General features: G+C 45.0%; 1 protein-coding gene across 1 annotated transcript in view; it reads left to right on the top strand.

Moving 5' to 3' along the window:
• Positions 1-748: 748 nt before the first annotated feature.
• Positions 749-22,096, top strand: part of Map1b (microtubule associated protein 1B) — an 89,034-nt gene continuing 67,686 nt past the window's right edge. The window contains exons 1-2 of the mRNA XM_051172426.1: positions 749-1,046; positions 9,301-9,402. Of these exons, the coding sequence (XP_051028383.1) occupies positions 863-1,046; positions 9,301-9,402 (286 nt within the window). The 5' untranslated portion in view covers positions 749-862. The remainder of the gene's footprint in view (positions 1,047-9,300; positions 9,403-22,096) is intronic.

Below are 22,096 nucleotides of genomic sequence, written 5' to 3'. Positions count from 1 at the left end.
TTTCAGCATTAGTTCTTTCAGAATAGACTCAAAAGTCTGAACAAATTAGGCGTAGGTCTTGCAAAGTATCTTTTAAGTGAAGGTGATAAATATTCTTGTTGTTGGGGAGGGGGGGGAAGTGGCAAATATGCCTTTCTAAATACACAAGGTCAAAAAGTGAGGTTCGTGTTCTTGGGTGGGGTACCTTCACCCAGCGCCCACTGTGGCTGCCACAGCTACTCAAATCCTGACTTCACGAGCATGGGATACAGGCAGAGGCCTGATGGTGTGCACTGGGATGCAGGATATAATCCCCTTCTGAAACAGGAAGTCATCCCGACTCTCCGTTGTGGCATCGTTGAGGGTTTGGGGCAAAAAAAAAAAAAAAAAAAAAAAGGTGTGTGTACGTATGTACGTAAGGGTGGTGGTGTGAACGCGCCTCAGGGCTGCAGCAGAGTTCTTTGGGTCCCTCAGAGTCTGGCTCGTCGCCCTGCCCAGACCATTGTCCGCACACCTCATCCCTCCAGCTTCCGGGCCGCCGGCGAAATGATTTGCTGCAGATGACATCAGTCCTGGGCCAAGGGCTGGAGGAGTGGAGGCAGCCACCATGAGGATGTGCCGGGTGGTCCTTTCCTCCTCCTCTTCCTCCCAGGCTCCTAGCCTAGTCTCCATATAAACGGCACCGCCTCCTCGGCCTCTCACTCCCCGCTCCTCTCTTCCGCGCAGGGAGAGGGCGGAGGGGGAGGCGGTGCGCGCCGGGAGGAGGGGGGACGCAGGGGGCGGAGCGGAGACAGCACCTTCGGAGATAATCCTTTCTCCTGCCGCAGAGCAGAGGAGCGGCGTGAGAGGAACACTTCGCCCAGGCTTTAACAGGGCCGGCAGGATGGCGACCGTGGTGGTGGAAGCCACCGAGCCGGAGCCATCAGGCAGCATCGCCAACCCGGCGGCATCCACCTCACCCAGCCTGTCGCACCGCTTCCTAGACAGCAAGTTCTACTTGCTGGTGGTGGTCGGCGAGACGGTGACCGAAGAGCACCTGAGGCGTGCCATCGGCAACATCGAGCTGGGTAAGCGGTCCCGAGCCCCCCCCCCCTCCCAGGGACGTGCGTGGGGAGACGCGCCACCACGACCCCACCCAGGGCGCGACGGCCACCTTGTTCTCTCGCACGCCCCGCACCCACGCCTCTGCAGGCCACCTCTCACACTCCATCTGGACTCTTTTTCTGAGCTAATTTCCAAATTATTCTATTTGAGATCCAGAGAAAGAATCTTTAATGCCCTGAGGGGCGGGTCACCTGGCTGGGTCCGTGGCCACCGCCGAATTGGCCACCTCCTTTTCGTGCTCAGTGAAATGCAGGTGTCAGAGGAGCGGAGGCCATAATAAAACCGCAACCGCAGGCGGAGCAGGGGTGGGGTGGACCTAGCAAAACATCTTTTCAGCTCCGACCTTGCCCGGGCCAAAAGGCTAGGACCCTCCTCCCCTTACCCGAAAACCTAGAGTCGAAACACCATGTGCCAAGGCTTGCATGGAAATCGTTCTTATCATAGCCACCTCGTGCACTCCCCCCGCCCCCGACACACACACACACACACACACACGAGAATGCCTTTTCTGACTTAAAACTTCCCGATCCTTTTTTTCCTGGGAATGACTAGGCTAGTCCTGGGGACACGCCCGGTCCCCCACCCCCGATGATACAGGCATGGAACCCTTCTGCCCTCTGCTTTCAGACGAAGCCGGGCCTCGCTCCTTCCCCTGAGGCTGCAGCTTTCAAAAAAGACAATGGGACCCCAGGTTGCGGGGGTGGGCTTCCTTAAAAAGTCTCAGCTTCAGGAATCATAGCTTGAATGGGAGGAGGGAGTAGCAGGGTAGGGCCAGGTCTTAGGCTGCTGCACGCACCAGGAACCGGCTCCGCAGAGGCGGAATAGCGGTTCCCGGGGAACCCTGGGCGGGGCTGGGAGGGTCCCGGAGGGCGCAGCCTTGGCTAGGCAATGATCGGCCCGCCCTTCAGCCCCACCCGGCCTGCCGCAGTGCCCGCGCTGGGCAGCCGCACCTGCCCCCGCACTGCGGCGCCCCCGGCTGGCACGGAGCTGGCTCTGTCCGAGCCTCGCGTTGTCTGGGGGCCTTGCGCCCACCTTTGGCTGTGAGTGGCTTTGTTGCACTCCCAGCCCCCAATTGGGCAGCTCTGGCCTCTGTCTTATTCCTCCCCTCCATCCCCACCCCCCACCTCTTCGGCATCCCTCCACTTCATCCCTGGCAGAGGTCCCCGGGTCCCCATACAGCACCAGCCTGAGCGCTCTATTCTCTCGGGGTGGTGCTGAAAGGTTTCTGCCAGGAGACACTGGCTGGTGGGCGTGGTGCAGTCCGCACTGCAGTCTCTACGGCAGCCCGAGGCGGACAAAGGGCGTTCACGCAGCTCTCCTCTCCCTCTTCCTTTCACACCAATAAAGATGGATGAAATGATTTTGATTTAGATGAATAAATAAATAAACAAAAGCTTGTCACCTGCCTCAGCCTTTGGAAATGGCCACTTGTCCCTAGAACAAAAGGCTGCAGGGTGGGGACTGGAGTTACAGACCTGCTTCTTTTGTTTAACTTTAAAGCATGGATTTTCTCTTTCAGCTAAAAAGGGGAGGAAAAAAAGTGAACAGAAAGCCAGCCGTGATTTTTTATTGGGGCAGGGGGAAGGAAAAAAAATCCCCAAAACAAAACAAGAATAAGAGATTTTAGAGTTCAAAATGCTTTTTCTGAACGTCCTTGAATGCCTTCATTTTCAGACTATGGGCTTTTGATTAAATGTTTGTCAAACATAGTTTATTTGCACATTTTTCTCCTTGGAAAAACTCACCGGTACAGACTTTGGGTGTGGCTATTGTGCGAATTAATGACTGGGTGTTTTTAGATCTTTTTTTTTTTTTTTTTTTTTTCCATTTCTTTTTATTTCTGGGAAATAATACATTAAGAAATGCTTTTTCATCTCCAGAATTTTCAGAATCACCCATTGTGGTGCCAGGAGAGGAATCATCACGCCCATTTTTTATGGGGACTGAGAGAAGCCAGAAGGGTGAGGGGACAGACTCAAGGTCGTGTTGCAAAGCCGTGACTGGAGAACCAGTACTGCAGTGTCACTACTTGCTTGACCTGGTCAAGATGGTAGTGCGAGCGGGCTAACGTCAGAGAGAGATTCGGCTGGCAGTTTTCAGATCTTGTCTTTGTACTTTGTAGGAAGCTCTCGGTGCAGGGAGGCGGCTCAGCCATCACCTTGGGACTACAGTTATCTTCCTGCTTTTGTTAGTGGGTTTGATCATCCCTTAGGTGTTCCGCTCCAGGCTTTAGTCAAGCCTCTTTCTGTCGGAGGAGAAAAATAGATGCAGCCAAGGAGCTCTGAGGTGTGCGTCCTGGCTTTACTCCTCTTTACTCTGCTAGCATTTAGTGCTAAAAATCCAGATTTGTCTTCCTAACACTAAAATTTTTTTAAAATTCCAATTTAAATATTCTTGAGAGGAAAAACACAAACTGTTAGCTGAATTTTCACAAAGTGAGCACACCTGTGTAGTCCATCTAAGAAACAGCCATCATTAGAATCCCCGGAGTCACCCCACCCACCAACCCAATGTTCATTCTGCAATCACCACGCTTTTCTGACTTTTAATTCCCTAATTTGGTGAGGTTTTTGCATGGGTCTCTGAAATAGTTATATCGATCTCATTAAGGATCAGCCAAGTGTGGGAGCAGAGCCGGTTTCCTCCGGAGTAGTAACAGATGTTGCTGATCCTCCAGAGAGCGATCTCCTGGGTCCTGGGGTCTCCGCTGCAGCTCACGCTGCCGGGCTTTTCAAGGATAAGTGAAAATCCTGCTTCCCCAGCTTTTCAGACAGTCCGAGATGACTTAGCAACGGGCCAGCAGGCTCTGTCTCCTTGGCTCCGCAGGCTGCTGGGGCTTCAGCTGGCAGATCCCAGCTGGGCCTCCTCCAGAGGTCACTACGGTGCCACTGCTATTGTTGCCGGTGCCTGGCGGCTACGTTGTGTGAAGCAACTTCATGAAGCTCCTGGGGGTTCAGCTCTGATTGTGAGCTGCCTGCAGGCTGGGAAAACAGCTTCTCTCATCTGTTAGCCTTTCACATTTCCCTTTCCTTTCCCTTCCAAGCTCATGCACTGTGCATTTGGAGACCCCGGAGACTGGCATATATATGTGCCACCTGATTGATTATCCAGAGCACTCTGCAAAGGCAAAAAACAAAAACCAACCAAACAGACAAAAAAAAACTAGACCCCTGTAGAATGATGGTAGGTAAAGCAGTGTATCAACAGGCCTGAAACACCGTGTGGATGCTAAATGCTTCTTGAGACCAAGGAAGAAAAATGGCCAACTCTTACTTGCTCAGCTGTGTTCAAAAGCACAAAGTCTTCTCCAGAGCTGCAAACAATAGTGCCTCCTTGCATTGGTCCAGCTACAATGATGTAGTTATCCAAACCATAGTGGCCAAATGATTCATTGGCCCCCTCCCTAATTGACCTCAATGGGGAGTTAGCCCGATATCTTTATTTTTAGCAAAATGCTGGCATTTGGATATATTTTAATATACAACAATACCCGTCAAACTGAATTTTGAAGCACGGTGCAATGAGTGTTCATTTATCATTTCATGCCCCCCCCCCTTTTTTTAAAGAAACCAAATGTTCAGTGTCCATCTGATGCTTTCAATTACGATTGAAGGTAACTATCCCTCTAGGAGACATGGTAGATAAACAAGTTATGCTCCTGAGAAGGTAGATAAGTGTAACAGTCACTCCCTCGGGTTTTTTTAGATGGAAGTTGAGCTGGTTACATTGTAATAGTCGGTTGATGCTTTACTGCATATGTTCTGTCCAAAATTGTAGACAAGAAAATGAAGAACCCTTTAGAAAAGCTTTGGAATTCAAATTCCATTTTCTTCTAGCAAAGGGAGGAAAAAAAAAAAAGTGAAAACCATATATGGTAGGAGTTAAAGAGATGCTAGAATGTGTTACATTTATTATATTTGTCTTCACACTTCCAAAGTCAGAAGGCAGATGGATTCTTGCTTGCGCTGCCTAATTGGTATTACGAACTAAGGGCTCTGTGATCCAAGCTGAAACCCAAGCCAGTCAGTGCCCAAATGGAAGGTCATTAGAGCTATGCTTTCCTGTAAATCTTCCCTAAGAGCTTGCTTTTCAAAGTAATTTCTAACTTTTAGATTAAGAAATAAACCCCTATAAATCACTATTCACTTCTATTCTAAGATGTTATCTAAGACTTGAGTTTTTTTCTTTTTAACTGTCAGTGCTTTGAAGTGAGGCGCTGTCCACGTAAGATATCATTCGCATCACGCGTGAACAGGTGACAGACATTAAATCACTGGCTTTGTAAAGAGAAAAGCAAACCAAAGGTTAGGTAAAAGGAGAGCTGGAAAATCTCTTCACTAAAAAGCTGCTTAGCGTTTTCTTTTTGGCCATTTTCGCTGCTTTAGGCTCTTTTCCTGGGTTCAGCTTACCTTTTAGTGTCGTTTCCCAAACAGAATCATGGGACTGTAGGTTGACCATTCAGATATTTATAAGAAACACTCAAAAAGCCCGTTTCTCAAAGGGAACAATTGCATTGGGCCCATTGAGGAAAATAACTTGTAAAAGGCCCAAGTGACTGTCACACAGAGCCTCAGCGTCAGCATTCCCAATGTGGTCCATTCGTTTTCCCCTCTTTGGGCTGCTGCTGCTTTTAGAAGTATGCAGTCTTCATCCATTAAAGCAGAGGTGCCTTTTGGTTTTATTAAACCAAAAGTTCCTACAAGATCAGCATAAACTGTGCATGATCCAGCCTGCAGACCCAGGATGTGAGGCTCTTCTTCCTTCTTCACCCTCAGCTCCAAAATGCCCTGTCCCTTCCCTTTTCATTTGTTAAAAAACTATGCACGTGCCGGCTTCTTTGTGCACTGCTGCCACACGGGGTGAGAGAACAGAAAAGAAAATACAATACGGTCTGATACTTCCAGTTCACCTGGGATGGACACAGCAAGACAGTGCTTGCCTCCCAGGGCTGAGGCAGAATCCCAGAGCAGCCTGGAGCATTCTGCAGTGTCAAGTGCCCCTGGAACCAACCCAGCCAAGGCATTTGAAAACACAAAGGTTTACAGCCTCCAGCTGTTCCAGTTGTTAGCCCCTGGGGAATCCAGTAAGGACGGAAGCCCTCTTCTATGGCTAAGATATCAAAGCCCCAACCAAGAGCCTGTCCTTAGGACAGACGATCCTCAGAGAAAAAAGGGTCAGGAGTGTGGAACGACTTCCCTGCTTCAGGACCTCTTAACACTACCCAGGCCTCCCCTCTGACAGTGGCGTACAGAGGGAGATGTGGGAAGGGCTTATCAAAATCAGGGCCTCCAACTTTGGCTCCCAGTTAGTCAAGAAGGGAAGATATGGAAACTTGATTTAAAAAAAAAAAGTGATCAATCTTCTTTGATGATGTCTCCCTTTATTATTAACAGCCAACACAAGGGACCAAGCATTACTAAGTGTTTTATTTCTAAAACCGATTAAGGCTCCAAAATGTTTATTTCCAACTAATGTAACCAGGAAGTCCACATCTTTTTTTTTTTAATTTTTAATTTTATAAATTGCAGCAGCAATTGTGCATCATTATGAAATAACTTAGGCTGGACATTGCTGTCTTAGAAAGAGAGAACCCCAAATTTTTACTGTCATTGCGAGTTTACACGCAGGAAGCTATTTTTATCAGCTGCCTACCTACTGGTTTGATTTTAAAAATTAACTCAATGGATTTCTTAAGTTTAGCCATTTTTTTTTCTATTGTCAACTTACAAATGTAAAATACATAAATGAAGATAAAACGAGCATTTCACCACTTGCGTCGTGACAAGGAGAAAATGACAAACAACAGTGCAGGAGCAAGTGGGTGCCCAACCCTAGATGAAGTCATTCAAATAATGTAGCCATTTAGACGTTACTTAGAGCAAAGATGGAGAAATAGTATGAATTTAATTTAAATACATATGTCTCATTATTAACTTATTGACCCAGCTTGACAAGCCAGAAGACAAAGTGGAACTCCGTCAACGGTTCCAATTAAACTGCTCAGACAGGAACTCAATGACTTTCCGCACGAGACTGGTATAGAGTGTATATGTTGAAGTAAAATATTCTAATGAATTCAGGCCTCTCAACCTGTCAAGCTCTGCGGGGAACAAAAAGAAGCCATTTATCATTTCTCCACTAAAAAGACCCACAAACTCTCAACATGCCTTTCTTGTTAAAATTTAAATATTCCATTAGCACAAATGCAAACTGAGGCCATTTAATGTTTCCAGGGAGACTCATAAAATTTTCCCTTATAATTTAGCCTCTCCTTAGGAATGTTAACTCTTTTTTATCTGAGGCTGTCCCTCTATTCCTACGAGAGCTTCTGCCTCTGTCTAAGGGGCTTCTCCCATGGAAAAGGTCTTTGTCCAACAATCTAGAAGCTCAAGCATCAGAATTGCAATTTCAAGGCCAGCCTGAACTAGTGAGAGCAAGTTCTAGACTGATTCTGCTATGTCAAAAGACCCTTTCTAAAACAAATTAAAAAAACAAAATGAGAGAGAGAGAGAGAGAGAGAGAGAGAGAGAGAGAGAGAGAGAGAGATGTTCACATGTACAGTGAACTCCATAATCCTTTAAAAAATATATATTTTTAATCAAGATATTACATATAATTAAGATGTGTTGTATATCTTTTAAAAAATATTTTATTTATTTTATGTATATGAATGTTCTAACTGCATGTACACCTGCATTCCTGAAGAGGGCATTAGAGGGTATAGACAGTTGTGAGCCACCATGTGGTTGCTGGGAACTGAACTCAGGTCCTCTGGAAAAGCAGGCAGTGCTCTTAACCTCTGAGCCATCTCTCCAGCCAAAATGAGTCTAGTTTTCTTTTTTCTTTCTTTCTTTCTTTCTTTCTTTCGTTTATATATCTTTATTATATGTATAATGCACATAATTATTCCTAAGGCAAGACTTTTTAATCAGTCTTAAGTGATGGTAAATACAAGCATACATTAAGGATTTAGAGATAGGTTTCATGTGCTGCCATTTAAACGCTCTAGGCTGATGGCATAAATACCAATTGATCAATCAACTATTGGCCTTTGGTTAAAGACAGTTAACTTGCAGAGTTCCACCTAAGGGCTCAAGCCCCTCTCTCCCTCTCTTAGGAGTTGGATAATAAATATTTGTTGGCTCAGAAACTGGTCCCTGGCAGTTGAGGATGCTCACACCAGTGCACATGCAGTTATATACTGGTTTCATCATTAGCAATCTGATGAAGAAAGTCTAAACATATACACGTGAACACACATGCACATACACATACACATAGAGGGCCCTGCAGGCTCACAGCTGCTCCTGGCTGCTGTGCCGTATTCTCCTAACTTGATGCTCCCTGTGGTCCCCTCTGAGGCATCTCCTCTGAGGTGAGGAAGGGAAGAGAGGAGTAGGGAAGATTGGAGAGGCATGGCCAGTACCAGAAACTACGGTCGTTCTTCATTGTAGGTAACTCTGGCCCCTATTGTTCCTTTCAGCCTAAAGCAAGGAAGTTCACGCCCACTCTCAAATCCATCAGCATTTATCAAATATAAAAAGTCATTTGGGGGGAGAACCGGAGAGATGGCTCAGAGATTAAAAAGTCATCCCCCTTTTTAAAATTCTTCTGGATTAAAAAAAAAAATTAGTCCTACTCACAATCAAACGAAAGTACTCCCTGACAAGCTGGCTAAATAAAATAAATGGCTGGTAGGACTCCTAGGCCATTTCCTATCAAAGAGTTTGGATTGATAACCATGGGGCTGAGAAACCAAGGTCAAAAGTGAGTAAAAGGAAGAATCGCACAAGCACCTAGCAAGAGCATCCTTTGGGAAACAGAGACCCAGCCTTGAATGGGGCTGCCCATCCCACCTGCATCTACACTGGCCACCTAGTAGTGGAGCCCGAAGAAGCTGATGCTAGCCTGGGGCCTCTAGCCTGGGGTCTCTTAGCTAGACCTGCCTTCCCCCCCTTCCTTGAGCCTCCCCCCTTCCCTAAGAACTGGTTTCTTTCCAGCTTCCAGCTGTGCTGCATTTCGGTTTTATGAAGAGCAAGACTCTGAGCCCCACTGTTGGTTCTCTCTCCCTTGTGTCCCAGGGGAGGGGCCTCCCCTTTTCCATTTGTGGGCATCCACTGCTAGCCAAGCCTGCGAAACCGTTTGTAGGGATGCTTTCCAACCCTCTCTGAGATGACTCACTGGAAGCCGGCCAACTGTCTCCCTTTTCCTCCGCAGGGATCCGATCATGGGACACAAACCTGATTGAGTGCAACCTGGACCAAGAACTCAAACTTTTTGTATCTCGACATTCTGCGAGGTTCTCTCCTGAAGTTCCAGGTGAGGCATCTGTTCAGGGTTAGCTTAGAGCTTGAAAGGATGCTGGGAAAGCTTTGCCTGGCCTGTAAACATTAACAGACTTCCTCTCATTGCTAGGAGATTGTTTGTATTTGTCTGTGTCAATGACTTTAGCCAGTAGCCATGTGGCTTATTTATGGTGTGGATGCTTAGTGAGCCGTTTTGGAGTCCAGGTGATTTTCCCCCTTTGGTTTCAATGTACTGCCACTTCAATACTAATTTTACTCAAAGCTATGAGTATGCATTGGGTGCCACTACAATCCCCCAGCTCCTTTCTCTAGACAGAAAAAGGATACATGGTGCTTCAGACACCAAAGATGTTTTTCCGTTCACAAAATTTTCCTCAAGGTGGGGAAGAGCCTGATGTTCCCAACTGCTGTTGAAAACAGCCTTTCTTTCAGAATAAAAAAGAACTCAATGGGAGAATCAAAGGTAAGGACACAGACGCTGGTCATACTGAAGCTGTTCCCTAACAGCCCGTTCCATAAGGATGTGCTCTGCCCATATCGCTGTGCTTTGGTGATAGTTTGTGCAGATGCCTCTTTTTCCTTTGTGAGCTATGCATTTTCCCAGCTGGTCTCATTTGGCCGTTCTAAAACAGTTTCTGGTTTGTGAACTCCTTAAAGCCAGGTGCATCTCTCAAAAGGGTTGTTAGCATTGAAATGATACCACATTTTATTTCTTGACTATCTGTTTGAATCGCATGTAAAATCAAGAGTTTCCCGTCTATAGGCTGCCGTTCTCTGAGTTCTTATTGGCGTTGACAGACATCAGGAATGAAGGTTGGGCCCTTTTAGACTATCAGATCCTATTCCGTTATCTTTTGTGTAATAGTGAGATTTGAAACCACTTGTGTGGAACACCGATGCCTTCACTAGCCACTCTTACCTCAGCAATCCGGCCATGGAGCCTTCCCCTATTTTTCCTTTTGAATCTGCGATTAGCATACAAGCCCATACCGTTCAGTGACTCTCAACTGTCAAGCACAGGGCTGACTGTGTTAATGAAAATGCGGAAGCGGTGGGTGAGGTGGGTGCTGGGGGTTTGTGGGGTAGGTTACCCTGAGATAAACAGCAAGAGTTTTCTAAAGGCTGAGGACAGCTTAAGGGGTTTTCTCTGGTCATTTTTTGTGTGTTTTTATGTCTGGAACCGTCTCACACAAGAGAAGCGCCCTCCGCCAACCAGCATGTTTGTTTCAACAAGTAAACGCCAAGCCTCTGCCGCTTCTCTGTAGGTTGTTCCTGGCGCTCTGTTTTGTAAGACTTCTTTCTTCCTTTTGTAAACATGTGGCTTTCATACATTTATGTTTGGGTTGCCTCTCTACGATGACAAATGTATATTGCAAAATGAAAGGTTACAGAAAAATAAAAACTGCTGAAGAATTAACTTTCTAGACTAAAGGCCTAGTCTGGGCTACTCATGGAGACTAGAGAGAGGCAGCTCTCTGATTTGCCACGCTAGCCTGCTATACCCCGTCCCTCCTTCTTCTTGCTGTCTGTCACCTGCTTTAAGAATGGGTCACCTATCTAGTAGTGTCAGTGCAGTGCTGGGCCATGGGTTTGAGGTCTGGCTGCTGGATACACAGAGTCCTTAGCATGCTGGGTTATTTTTAGGGCTGTCTGTCTCTCTCCAGGCTGTGCAGGACCCTTCTTTCATCTGAGCAGAGGCAGCACAGTGGTGCCGCCCCTCCCCCCATGGCAGCTACCAATTGAGTAGCCCTTAATCTAAAATGTTTGAGACCAAAAAAAGCCTTAGATTTTAGAGATTTGGGGTTTGGGACATTTGCATCTTAACCCTACCCCCCCCACACACACACACACAAAGTCTAAAACTTTTCATCCAAAATTTAAAATTGTTGTCGATGACAAAGGCACCATTTGGATTGTGTCTCAGGTATGTTCTAGAAAGAGGTTAAAGGGCAAGCACACAGATTGGGGTGGGTGGAGATTGCAAGGTGATCCTTACTTTGAGTCCAAGGAAGCCTTGAGTGGAGAAGTCTCTTGAACAAGGTGGAGAAAGTCAGACCAATTCTAAGTGTGGCCAAGTCTAGCGGTGTCCACCGCACTCACTGGAAACTCACTAAAAGCCAAGTTGTGTTTTTCATGCCGCCTACAGTGGGGTCAACTGAGTTTCCTCACTTAGAGTTCCAAAATTCTGTCTACTCAGACAAGGAAGAAGAGTGATGGAGTCCAAAAAAAAAAAAAAAAAAAAAAAAAAAAAGCCAGTCAGTCACTATTTTGTGGAACCTAGCATGTGGCCGTACACTCTGAGGGCCAAAGTGAGTAACAGAATAGTCATGACCTTTGCCCCACTTCTGTTCTTAGGAAAGGAGGAGGCATTTAGCAGTGATTGTTGCAGGTCAGGTCTCCGAGAGTAAGGATCTACAAGACTTTCTGTGGAAGCCCAAGCTTGCCACGATGCATAGAATTTAATTCACTTCCATTTCTATTGCTTCTTTCCCAGGTTTGACTGTGTACCTTGGGGTATGTAGTTACAGGAGAAGTTGTCTTCTGAAGGCAAAGGAAGTATCCATGATTGTCTGTGATGGGGAAATACCTTCTCATACTAAAAAAAAAAAAAAAAAAAAAAAAGAAAAAGAAAAAAAAGAAGTCATTCCCAAACAAAGGAAAAGGACACCAGTTTCACTCTTTTCTCTCACTTTGTCATTTTTATCTGTATTTTAGCATAGTTTTAAAAATTGATGGACTGGAGAGATGGCTCAGAGGTTAAGAACACTGGCTGTTTTTTCAGAGGTCATGAGTTCAGTTCCCAGCAACCACATGGTGGCTCACAACCAACTATAATGTGACCTGGTGCCCTAGTCTGGTGTGCAGGTGTACATGCAGGAAGAACATTGTATACATAATAATAAATTAATAAGTCTTTAAAAAAATTGATAACCCAGCTCCTTGTCATCAACACAATATGACAATTGTGATTCTGGAGCCAGGTGTCCACATTTGTCCTTTACCCTGTCATGGCTTTCTCTGAATGATCTTAGACACATAAACATTTTATGTTTCACTTTCCTTGTTTGGAAATCACAATGCTTACCTCTACTTCACAGAGTATTCGTGAAGACCATTTGAGTAAATATGTATAAATACATTGAGACCCATCTTCTGGGGAACTAAATATAAAGGAACAGCCATCTCCCATCTTCCCATGAGGAAAAACTGTGTGACTCGTGCGTGCATGTGTGTGTGTGTGTGTGTGTGTGTGTGTGTGTGTGTGTGTGTGTGTGGCGATTGTTATTGTCTGTGGGAAATACTCAGTTCAGATATATGGCTGGATTCTTTTTTGTAATCATTTTTAAATTTGCATTAAAGAAGATCCTGAGAAGCAGCTGCCTTAGGCATTCTACCGCTTTGTGTAGAGACAGCTAGGCTCATGGAGTTCAGTCGTAGATATATTTTCAGCACTGTTCTCAGTTCTTTGGGCACCAGAGCAAAATGAAGGCAGTATGCTAGAGCACTGAAGAACAGAGCCAGAGCAGAGGTTAGGCCATTTGCATAGAGCCAGAGCATAGGTTAGACCATTTGCATAGAGCCAGAGCATAGGTTAGGCCATTTGTGTAGAGCCAGAGCAGAGGTTAGGCCATTTGTGTAGAGCCAGAGCAGAGGTTAGACTGTTCCCGACATGGCCTTCCATGCTGGAAACAAGGATGGTGATGTGGGGTGAGAGCTCTAGCTAACTCCGGGGCTCTGAGACCCAGTGGCTCCAAACCTCATCCTCTGTCCCACCACTGTTTCCTCTTCTGTCGTCAACCGACCAGTGACTGTAGTCTCCACCAATCTGAAGAACCTCACATTTCCTGTGGTTTATTTTCTTAGTCAGCTGAATATTTACACTCTGTGACTGGTTTTACCGCTCCTAGCTACTAGATCGCATTCACAGAAACCTTCGTATGGCTGTGATTGACTCTGAAATGTGTACATGGGCGTGTCTATGTAAGAACACATGCTTTTCCTGTGGAGGATGAAAGATAAACAGACTGCAGGTGAGCATCTTTCAGTCTGTGCTGAGTGACTGCTAAAAATATCCTTTCCGGAGATTGGTTGAGGTAGAGTATTAAAACCAATCCTTTACATTTCAGTCAGGCGAGTCTTTTCCTTCCCCTCACATCAGTGAGGCGAGGTCTCATGACTGACATTTGCCTGCGGAGACATAAGAAAAAAATGCCACTATTCTCTTAGGGTATGTTTGTCATATTTCTGCATCTAGTCCTGTATATTTAGCCATTATGTAGAATCATGGCTTAATTGTCTGTGCTTAGAATACATCCAATGCTCTTCAGTGGGGAGTCGTAGCAAAAATGCCAGCGTGCTCTTAGGAAATGTTTGCCATATTTCTGCATCTAGTCCTTTATATGTAGCCATTACATAGAGTTATGGCTTAAATGTATGTGCGTAGACTACATCCACTGCTCCACAGTGCTCCACAGTGCTCCACAGTGCTCCACAGTGCTCCACAGTGGGCAGTCACTGAGACCTTGCTCTCAGCCTTTAAGCGACAAAACACCCAACACACAAATACATGCTCCCTTTGTACTCAAGGGACTGACCTATCACACAGGGAACCTGTGACCCCAGGAAAACCAAGGCTACTGTTTCCTCGGTCCCAGGTCCAGACGCAGGGTAAGGTCCCTGTCCCCATGGCCAATGGCTCCCTCGTCCTTTTTCATTATGCCCTTGTCCAAGATGACAGAAGGAACTCCGAGGTTAAAAATGACAAGTCTTATTTTTCGTGAAATAACCAAACCTCTGTTTAATACTCTCTGAGGTAAATGGTGCCTGCCAGGGAAAGAGCTATTTTAATGCAAATCCTTCGCCTCCAGCCTGTCCCCCTCAACCCCCCACCCTACCCCCACTTGCAGGGAGGGCAGCCTGCTTACCATTCCTTTGGTAACCTGTCCTGTTATTCTCCTTCAGGCTGCAGGGTCCAGACCGCAGCATATAGCCTGACATTTTCAAAACATTGCAAAAGGCAAAGCCATTCAGAGTCTCTCGAGGTGTAAAGCAGCACAAGGCTTGATTCCTGTGAGATCTGCATGCCTGTCAGCTCTGAAATTTCAGGGGTTCTTCATATCCACGGCCTAACACACTAGGTGATCTTCCTCCTTTGGCACAGGTGTGGCCAACATAAAGGAAAAAAAAAAAAAAAAACCATGGTGTCACTGCTGTGTTCAGGCGCCTCCATTCCTCAGGGGAGTTAATGACAGCTCATTCACACCACCTAGAAATAACTATTCATCTCACTTAAAAAAAAAAAAAAAAAAAAAAAAACACCCGAGGAGAAAGGATGTTTTATGAAGTCTGGTGACGGGGTAATGGCTCTCAAGCGGTTCCTAATGGGCACTGTGAACTACTCCATACAGACCAGCATAGTCAGAGAGGTGGCAGGAAGTGGTCTGCCTGGGCTCAGGGACCATGTCAGGGAATGCCAGTAACTGTCCATTAAGTCCAGCTAAGTGCAGCCTAGAGCAGCTGCTGTCACTGCTCACCAAGGGCAGCATCGCAGGCGACCTCCATTTCCCACCCCCCCCCTTTCCTTTTCAGGGACTAAAGTGCCCATGATTTGACTCAGGTTTTGAAAACACATCACAGTCGTGAACCACCAGGCAACCACCACACTTGCTTCCTGCTACCTTTGGGTCTTTATGGACCACGTCCTGCATTTGTGGTAGTGTGCTAGAGAGAACCGCAGATGAGGGAGAAGACACAAAACGAAAGATTGCTTCTTGAATTTCAGGCACATGGTCGTGAGTGCTTATCAATAAGCGAAGAGGTGTGGAGGGAAAATGTGGGAGAAGACATCCCCACTGTTCCTAACTCACTGTTATTTTACAAAGAAAGCACTTCCTTAGTTTACACACACACACACACACACACACACACAGAGAGAGAGAGAGAGAGAGAGAGAGAGAGAGAGAGAGAGAGAGAGAGAGAGAGAGAGAGAGAGAGAGAATTTTACTCTAATTCCTAAAGTCCAGGAGGAAAGCTGAAAAGTCTAACAAGCTCTCCTGTTTTGATTGTCCCAACCCCCGGGTCTAGTCATGATGACAAAAGTTGCCCAGGTACCAGCACTCCCTCCGCCCCGCCCCCCCCCCCCCCAGGCAACCCAAGACTAATTAAACGCTACCTTGGCAACGATCAGCTATCTCCAAACATCATACTGCAGGGCTCGCCGCCTTTGTTTTCTCACTGCGGTCTGAGGGTAATAACTATTGTGTGCAAAGCCATGTTTCCTTGGCCCTGGAGCCATGTGGGAAAGTAAGAAGTACCCCTTGGGGAAGCACCTTAAAACTGAGCTGCAGGGCCTGGGCAGCCAACACAAATAAGACAGAAATAATGTGACTTTAATACACTCTGCCAGGGCTTAAAGGACGGCCTGCACTTAGGACTAGTGAGATGAATGCTCAGAGAAAGTAAAGCAAGGGCGTCCACATGGGATTTGAGAAGGGAAGTATGTGATTAGAAGCACTCAGAAGCCAGCCTGTGCCGCACCTCAGTTTCAAAGACGCGAAGGGAGTTTGCCTCTGCCCTTTGCTCTTCGGCCAGTTTTTCCTTAATAAATGCCACTTCAGTAGTTACGAGAACAGTCACTGTTGCGTGTCTGGCCTCGATTCATAGATTCCTGTGGGAGCTCTCCGAGGCTAGTGTGGGATGGAGTGGCCATTGCTGGGTGTTCAGTACGCCGAACACTCAACTGGCTCACACGTCTGGCCCTGCTGCCTTTGGATTCTTGAAATTTGGCAAAAAAAAAAAAAAAAAAAAAAAAAAAAAAAAAAAATCACATTTGGCAAAAATTTTTAAATGGTAGCCAAAGATAAAAGATAGACTACACTCCTGCTGCCTAGGTGAACAATATGGTCCTAGCGAACAGCTGTGTGGAACACTCTTGTGGAGTCTTTACAGCGTTTTTTAAGCTTTCACCTGGAAGATTGTGCTTGTTAAAGACCAGTGCAAAATGGCTAGTTAACTGTACTGGATGCAGTGGGTGCTGGGTGCACTAGATGTACTGGGTACACTGGAAGCATTGGGTGCTGGGTGCTGTGTGCGTGCATGTGTGCATGCTTGCGAGAGAGAGAGAGAGAGAGAGAGAGAGAGAGAGAGAGAGAGAGAGAGAGAGAGAGAGAGAGAGAGTCTGATCCACTGGAAAGGCGACAATCTCCTTACATTTCATAGTATGTCTTTTGAGATGGTGCCGTTGCCAGGCAGCCTATCATTAAAGACATATGCAGCAAGCACAGTTTGGTTTGGAACTCGGCAGGCGGAAGATGACTTGCTGGTAAATCCTAGCCTGAGAGTCAGCTATAATTATTTTCATAAACAAGACAACTAAGCTTGCTGTGTGTGCAAGTCAGAAACTTGTTAAGAGAGCTCTGTAAATTCTTTTCATTGAAGATAACTCTTGAATCAACATAAGCCCCTCTGCATAAACTGCTTTGGTTTTATTGGCCGATTATAATTTTTGACCACTCAAATTCTACTGTGGGTCAGGCAGCCTCTGAATACAGTTTGCAGAAGGGTGGAGCTGACGGCTGAGCCCACTTCCAGGCTCTGCAACCCAGGACACCATGAATGCTACCACAACGCAAGTGCACACAGGCTTGGCCTCCATTTGCCTGAATGTGGTCATTTTGTTTGTTTGTTTGTTTGTTTGTTTGTTGTTGGTTTTGAGACAGGGTTTCTCTGTGTGGCCCTGGCTGGCCTGGAATTCACAGAGATTTGCCTACCTCTGTCTCCTGAGTGCTGGGATTAAAGGTGTTTGCCACCATGCTTGGCCCCATTTAAACACATCTTTAAAATAGGTTTTTAGGCCTACGAAAGAAAATTTATTTAGAAAATCTGCCTGTCCCATCCACTAGGACTGTCGATCAGGAAAGAGCCACAGCCTTTGATGCTTAGAGCGCTGACTTCCCAGGATGGGGACTTTTGGGCCTTGTCTTGTCCTACCTTGCTCTGTAGAAAAGTGCAAACCAAACAGATCTTTATTGCGTTTGCACGTTGGTGGACCCACCTGTGTGGAAAGTATTTCAAAGGCCAAATTTGTGGGTGTTTTATCTACACAGTGCCAACTAGGCAATAACTTCATTGTCCTCTTCCATTAAAACAGGAACTTGCACATCAGTGTTTGGTGCCGCTTTTATGCCTCAGATTAGCTGCTTCTTTTGGAAAGAGGCTGAAGGATTGCAGCCTATGAATCCGGGCACTGACTGTAGTGTGAGTGCGTTAAAAGTCCCAGGCCCGTTGTTTGTGGCACATAATTGAGAATGGCCTGCATTTTAATGAGCGAGATCAGCTATGCATATCTTGTCATGTGAACCTTCAATTAGCACAGCATAATTTAACAAGTCAGCACACGCAGATATGAAGACCCTTGGGGAGCTGTGATCAAATCAAATTATTACCAACAATGTGCGTGCAGGTGATCATCACCAGAAAGCTGTGATTATCCAGATGGAAAAGTGATTTTTATGGTGATATGGCTTGTGATTGGCTATTGACATCTGAGACCTTATTTATTTATTTATTTATTTATTTTCAGGTTTTTCAAGACAGGGTTTTCCTGTGTAGCCTTGGCTGTCCTGGAACTCGTTCTGTAGACAAGGCTGGCCTCAAACTCTTGAGATTCATCTGTCTCTGCCTCTCTTTATGTCAATGCTGCCTGGCTTGCCTTATGAGACCTTTAAGGTCATGCCTCAATTTGTCCTATTTCTAATTTGATTCTGCTTTTTTATAAAAGCTTTTTCTTTCTTTCTTTCTTTTTTTCTTTCTTTCTTTCTTTTTTGTTTTTCATTTGTTTGTTTGGTTTGGTTTTGGTTTTTTTCAAGACGGAGTTTCTCTGTGTAGCCTTGGCTGTCCTGATCTCACTGTGTAATTCAGGCTGGCCTCGAAAAGCATAAAAGCGTATTTTGACTTACTTATTAAACCTTGTATGATATTATTGTGTGTTCACAGCAAACCATACAGAACGTGCTAAAACTTGAAAGAAACAATTTAGGTATAATAGCTCCTTTGGTGATACCGTGTGCAGCTGATGGTATATTGGCCAGGCACTCTAAAGGTTCTGTTGATAATTCCTTGTGGGATTGATTCTTCCTCTCCAGGTTTTTACACTTCAATGATACAGTCGGTTTTTTTAGGGCAAATTTCTCAAAATGCACTCAGAATCCCTGAGTCAGTTTTAAACATCAGTCTAAGACAGATTTAATCTCTTGTAGTAAATATTTGTTTGGAAATTCATCATTTCTTCTCCTTTCTAGAGTGGTATTTTTAGAGATATCAGAGAAGAGAAAGAAACAAAGATGAGATTTTCTTATCTTTCTCTTTTTAAGTTCACCCTTTTAGCAAATATTGTCATTTATTAGAAGCACAGGCCAAAAGGTGCCCTCATGCAAGAGGACACACTGAGTCTCAGCCATGGCTTCTTGCCTCCTGTGTGTCTTCTCTAGGAAAATGTAATGTTTAAAGCACACAGCTGTTTTCTCCATCACCCAGTCCTGTAAAAAGCCACTGACCACAACATCTAGCCAAGATTTAGAGTAGCAGTTCTCAGCCTCCCTAATGTTGTGACCCTCTATTACAGTTACTCAGGTTGTGGTGACCTTCAACCATAAAATTATTTTTGTTGCTACTTCATAGTTGTAACTTTGCTGCTGTTATGAATCCTAGTATAAATATCTGATATGAAGGAGATCTGATAGTGACCCCTGTGAAAGGGTCATTTGACCCCAGAGAGGTCATGACACACACACAGGTTGAGAACCACTGATCTAATAGGAATGAAAAGTGAAATTGTTTTAAAGGGCTTATTGCCCAACATATCTTTAAATTTTACAATGTTAAGGCTACATTTTGCAGCCACTTACATGTCCATAGATCATAATATGTGTGTGTGTGTGTGTGTGTGTGTGTGTGTGTGTGTGTGTGTGTGCGCGCGTGCAAGCAAGCTTGTGAGGGTATACCACCTTTTCTTTTACATTACATAAGAGCATGCTTTAGACAATGACCATCCACATATGCAGCAGAGGTTCCATAAGCTACTAATGAAGCTGGGAAACTTCCATCATTTAGGGATGCCATGACATCATAGTGAAACATTCTGTGTTTTCAGCCACGCTGATGTAAACAACCTCTACACGGCTAGCTGTGCGAAAGTGTAGCACATGCTGCTGTGACAATACGTCATGGTTGCTAGTGATTATCAACTATCACTAATTAATGTGTTTGCTAAAGTACACATCTTATTGAGATTTAGAATATACTCCTACTTATGAGAAAAATGTCTCCTGCTGGAGTGTGCCACGTGCAAACAGCCCCACCTCTCCTGCTGGAGTGTGCCACGTGCAAACAGCCCCACCTATCTCTTGTTCTTGTATTGTTCTTTCCCGTGGGTCATTCATTCACGCCCACGCCCATGTCATCTGTTTCTCTCTCGTTTTTTTCATCTCTCCGTTTTGTCTATTTTTTAGTAGCGTACCTCCCTACTCTCCAGTCGCAGCCATGTTTTCTACAAACACTATGGGTTTGGGTTATTTTTAGACACGCAGCATGAGGTCAGTACTTGCTTTTAAAATAAGCCTTACATCATGGTTAGTTAGATATGCTATTGTGTCCTGACTGCTTATTGTTTCATATATAGAGCAGAGATTATTTCGAGCCTTTGGAATATCATTCCTGCATATAAATGCAAGTGAAATAATGGATCAAGTTAACTCCCTCCATGGGGTCATCTAGAAATAGGATTCTATCCTTAGACACTCTCCTGCTGGCAAACTCTACCCAGCAAACGGATTTTTCCATGCCTGGTAAGCAGGCCCCTCACAAAATTGAAATTAGTTAGCAACACAAACTGCAGAAGTTCCAGTTTGCAATTTAAAGGTTAAAAAAAAGAAGAAGAAAAGAAATAAACAGAAACATATTTTGAGTAAGTAAAAGGGAGACCACAGACCTTAAATCAATCCCGGAGAAGATTTCAGAACAAGACATTTTAGGATTCTAGCTTTTAGATGTGGCACTTTCCCCAGTTGCAACAAATGTGTAAGAAAGAAAGGAATGTGGTTATCTATTAGCCACAGAGACAAAGAGGCTTTAAGTTAAAGAGTCTTAGAGGGTAATGCCAGGAACTAGGCCTACACAGGCAAGATGATGAGTCACGAGGTGCCACCGGCTCAAGGAACTAAATCACTTTATACAGTGGGAACTGAGCTATGTTAGAAAAATGAAAATGTGCAGTCATTACTTACATTATAAGCAATGTCTTTGCTACAGATTTCCTTTAAACATTAAGGTATAGGATATGTATTTACAAACTATCAACTTTCAGAGACTGGACAAAGACAAGTGACAAAGAATCAGATTCTTAGGCAATGGACAGAGCCTTTCTTAGGTGGGCCTGGGAGTCAGATGTGCACTCTTGTGGATAAATTAATGAATATCGATGTTTTCTAAACTTTATCTCTAAGATCTCATTCATATATGTTCTGTGATTTTTTTTTTAAATATCATCAACCCGTTGTGAAAAAAGTCACTCATATTTGGTAAAATGTCTTATATGCAAAAGTAGCCATAGCCATTATCTATGAATATAGCCAATAGGTCAAGCCAAGATGTGTTTGCATGAAGTTCTTTGGCACTCAGAATAGAACAGAAGAACTTGCTTTGATGAATTAGAAATGCAACGCTTACCCGCTTCCCCCATCTGATGCGTATAACTCGTCTGGGGTATCTGGGACTGTGTCAAATACAAGGGTTGATAGCAACGAGACAAATAAATAAATAAGCTGGTCCCCGCACAATCTCCTATGGAACCAATTCCCCATTAAGATGAGGAGGCACTTACCAGTCACACAAATATGTATCTTAAGCTGCTAAGTAGAAGCAGGGATATAGTTCTGCCTAGTACGTGACAGAAGAACAGAGCTGCTAAGGAGAGCAGGTGCAGGGTGTCACAGGTGAGGTGCAGGAAAAGTCTTTTCCTTTATGTCTGAGGTGGATGGTGGATGGTACTCACATTTCTTTCTTAAATATAAAGACTGCAGTTTGAAATGCCCAGTGTCACGAGTGTGCAGGGTTTTCTTTTTGTTCATAGACTGTGTGGATCACTGAGAGTTTACAATCCTCTATTGCGTGGGACATAGGAATAAGTAAACAGAGATCGCTTAAGATCTTTCTAGAGACATGTAAATATTTCTCGTAAGGTTTGCACTATTCTACTGAGAGATGTAAGAACGAAAGCTAGAGGTTGACGAGTCCTCGCCAACCACTTAGAGACCTGGGATTAGTTACAGGTGGTAGTAGGCAGCAGAGACTCTGAGGACCAGAGAAGGAAAGCAACGCAAACGCATGGGCCTTGGAACTAGAAGGCGTTGGTTGTGACTGTTGCTGAGTCTGTGTAACAGAACCACAGCACTCTGAGTGGTCCTCAGAGGTTCATCCTTCCCAGCATCCTCTTGCTTGCCTTTGCCTATGGGATGCTTAGGAGGTGATGATGCTCCAGTCTCCACCATTTCCTTCATCTTGCACTGTCAACCTTTTTTGAAGGTCCCATTTTGAATTCTGCTTGTTTTTTCCCCTGGACCACCTAGACGGAAACACAGCCTCCGTCTACAGACAAAGTTACATGGCCTCCTTAAGGATTATCTCACTATCCCTGTGGGACTTCTCCTGAA

Source organism: Acomys russatus, chromosome 30 (genome assembly GCF_903995435.1).
Source record: "Acomys russatus chromosome 30, mAcoRus1.1, whole genome shotgun sequence".
Taxonomy (NCBI): domain Eukaryota; kingdom Metazoa; phylum Chordata; class Mammalia; order Rodentia; family Muridae; genus Acomys; species Acomys russatus.
This window is presented reverse-complemented; position numbering and strand designations above follow the sequence as displayed.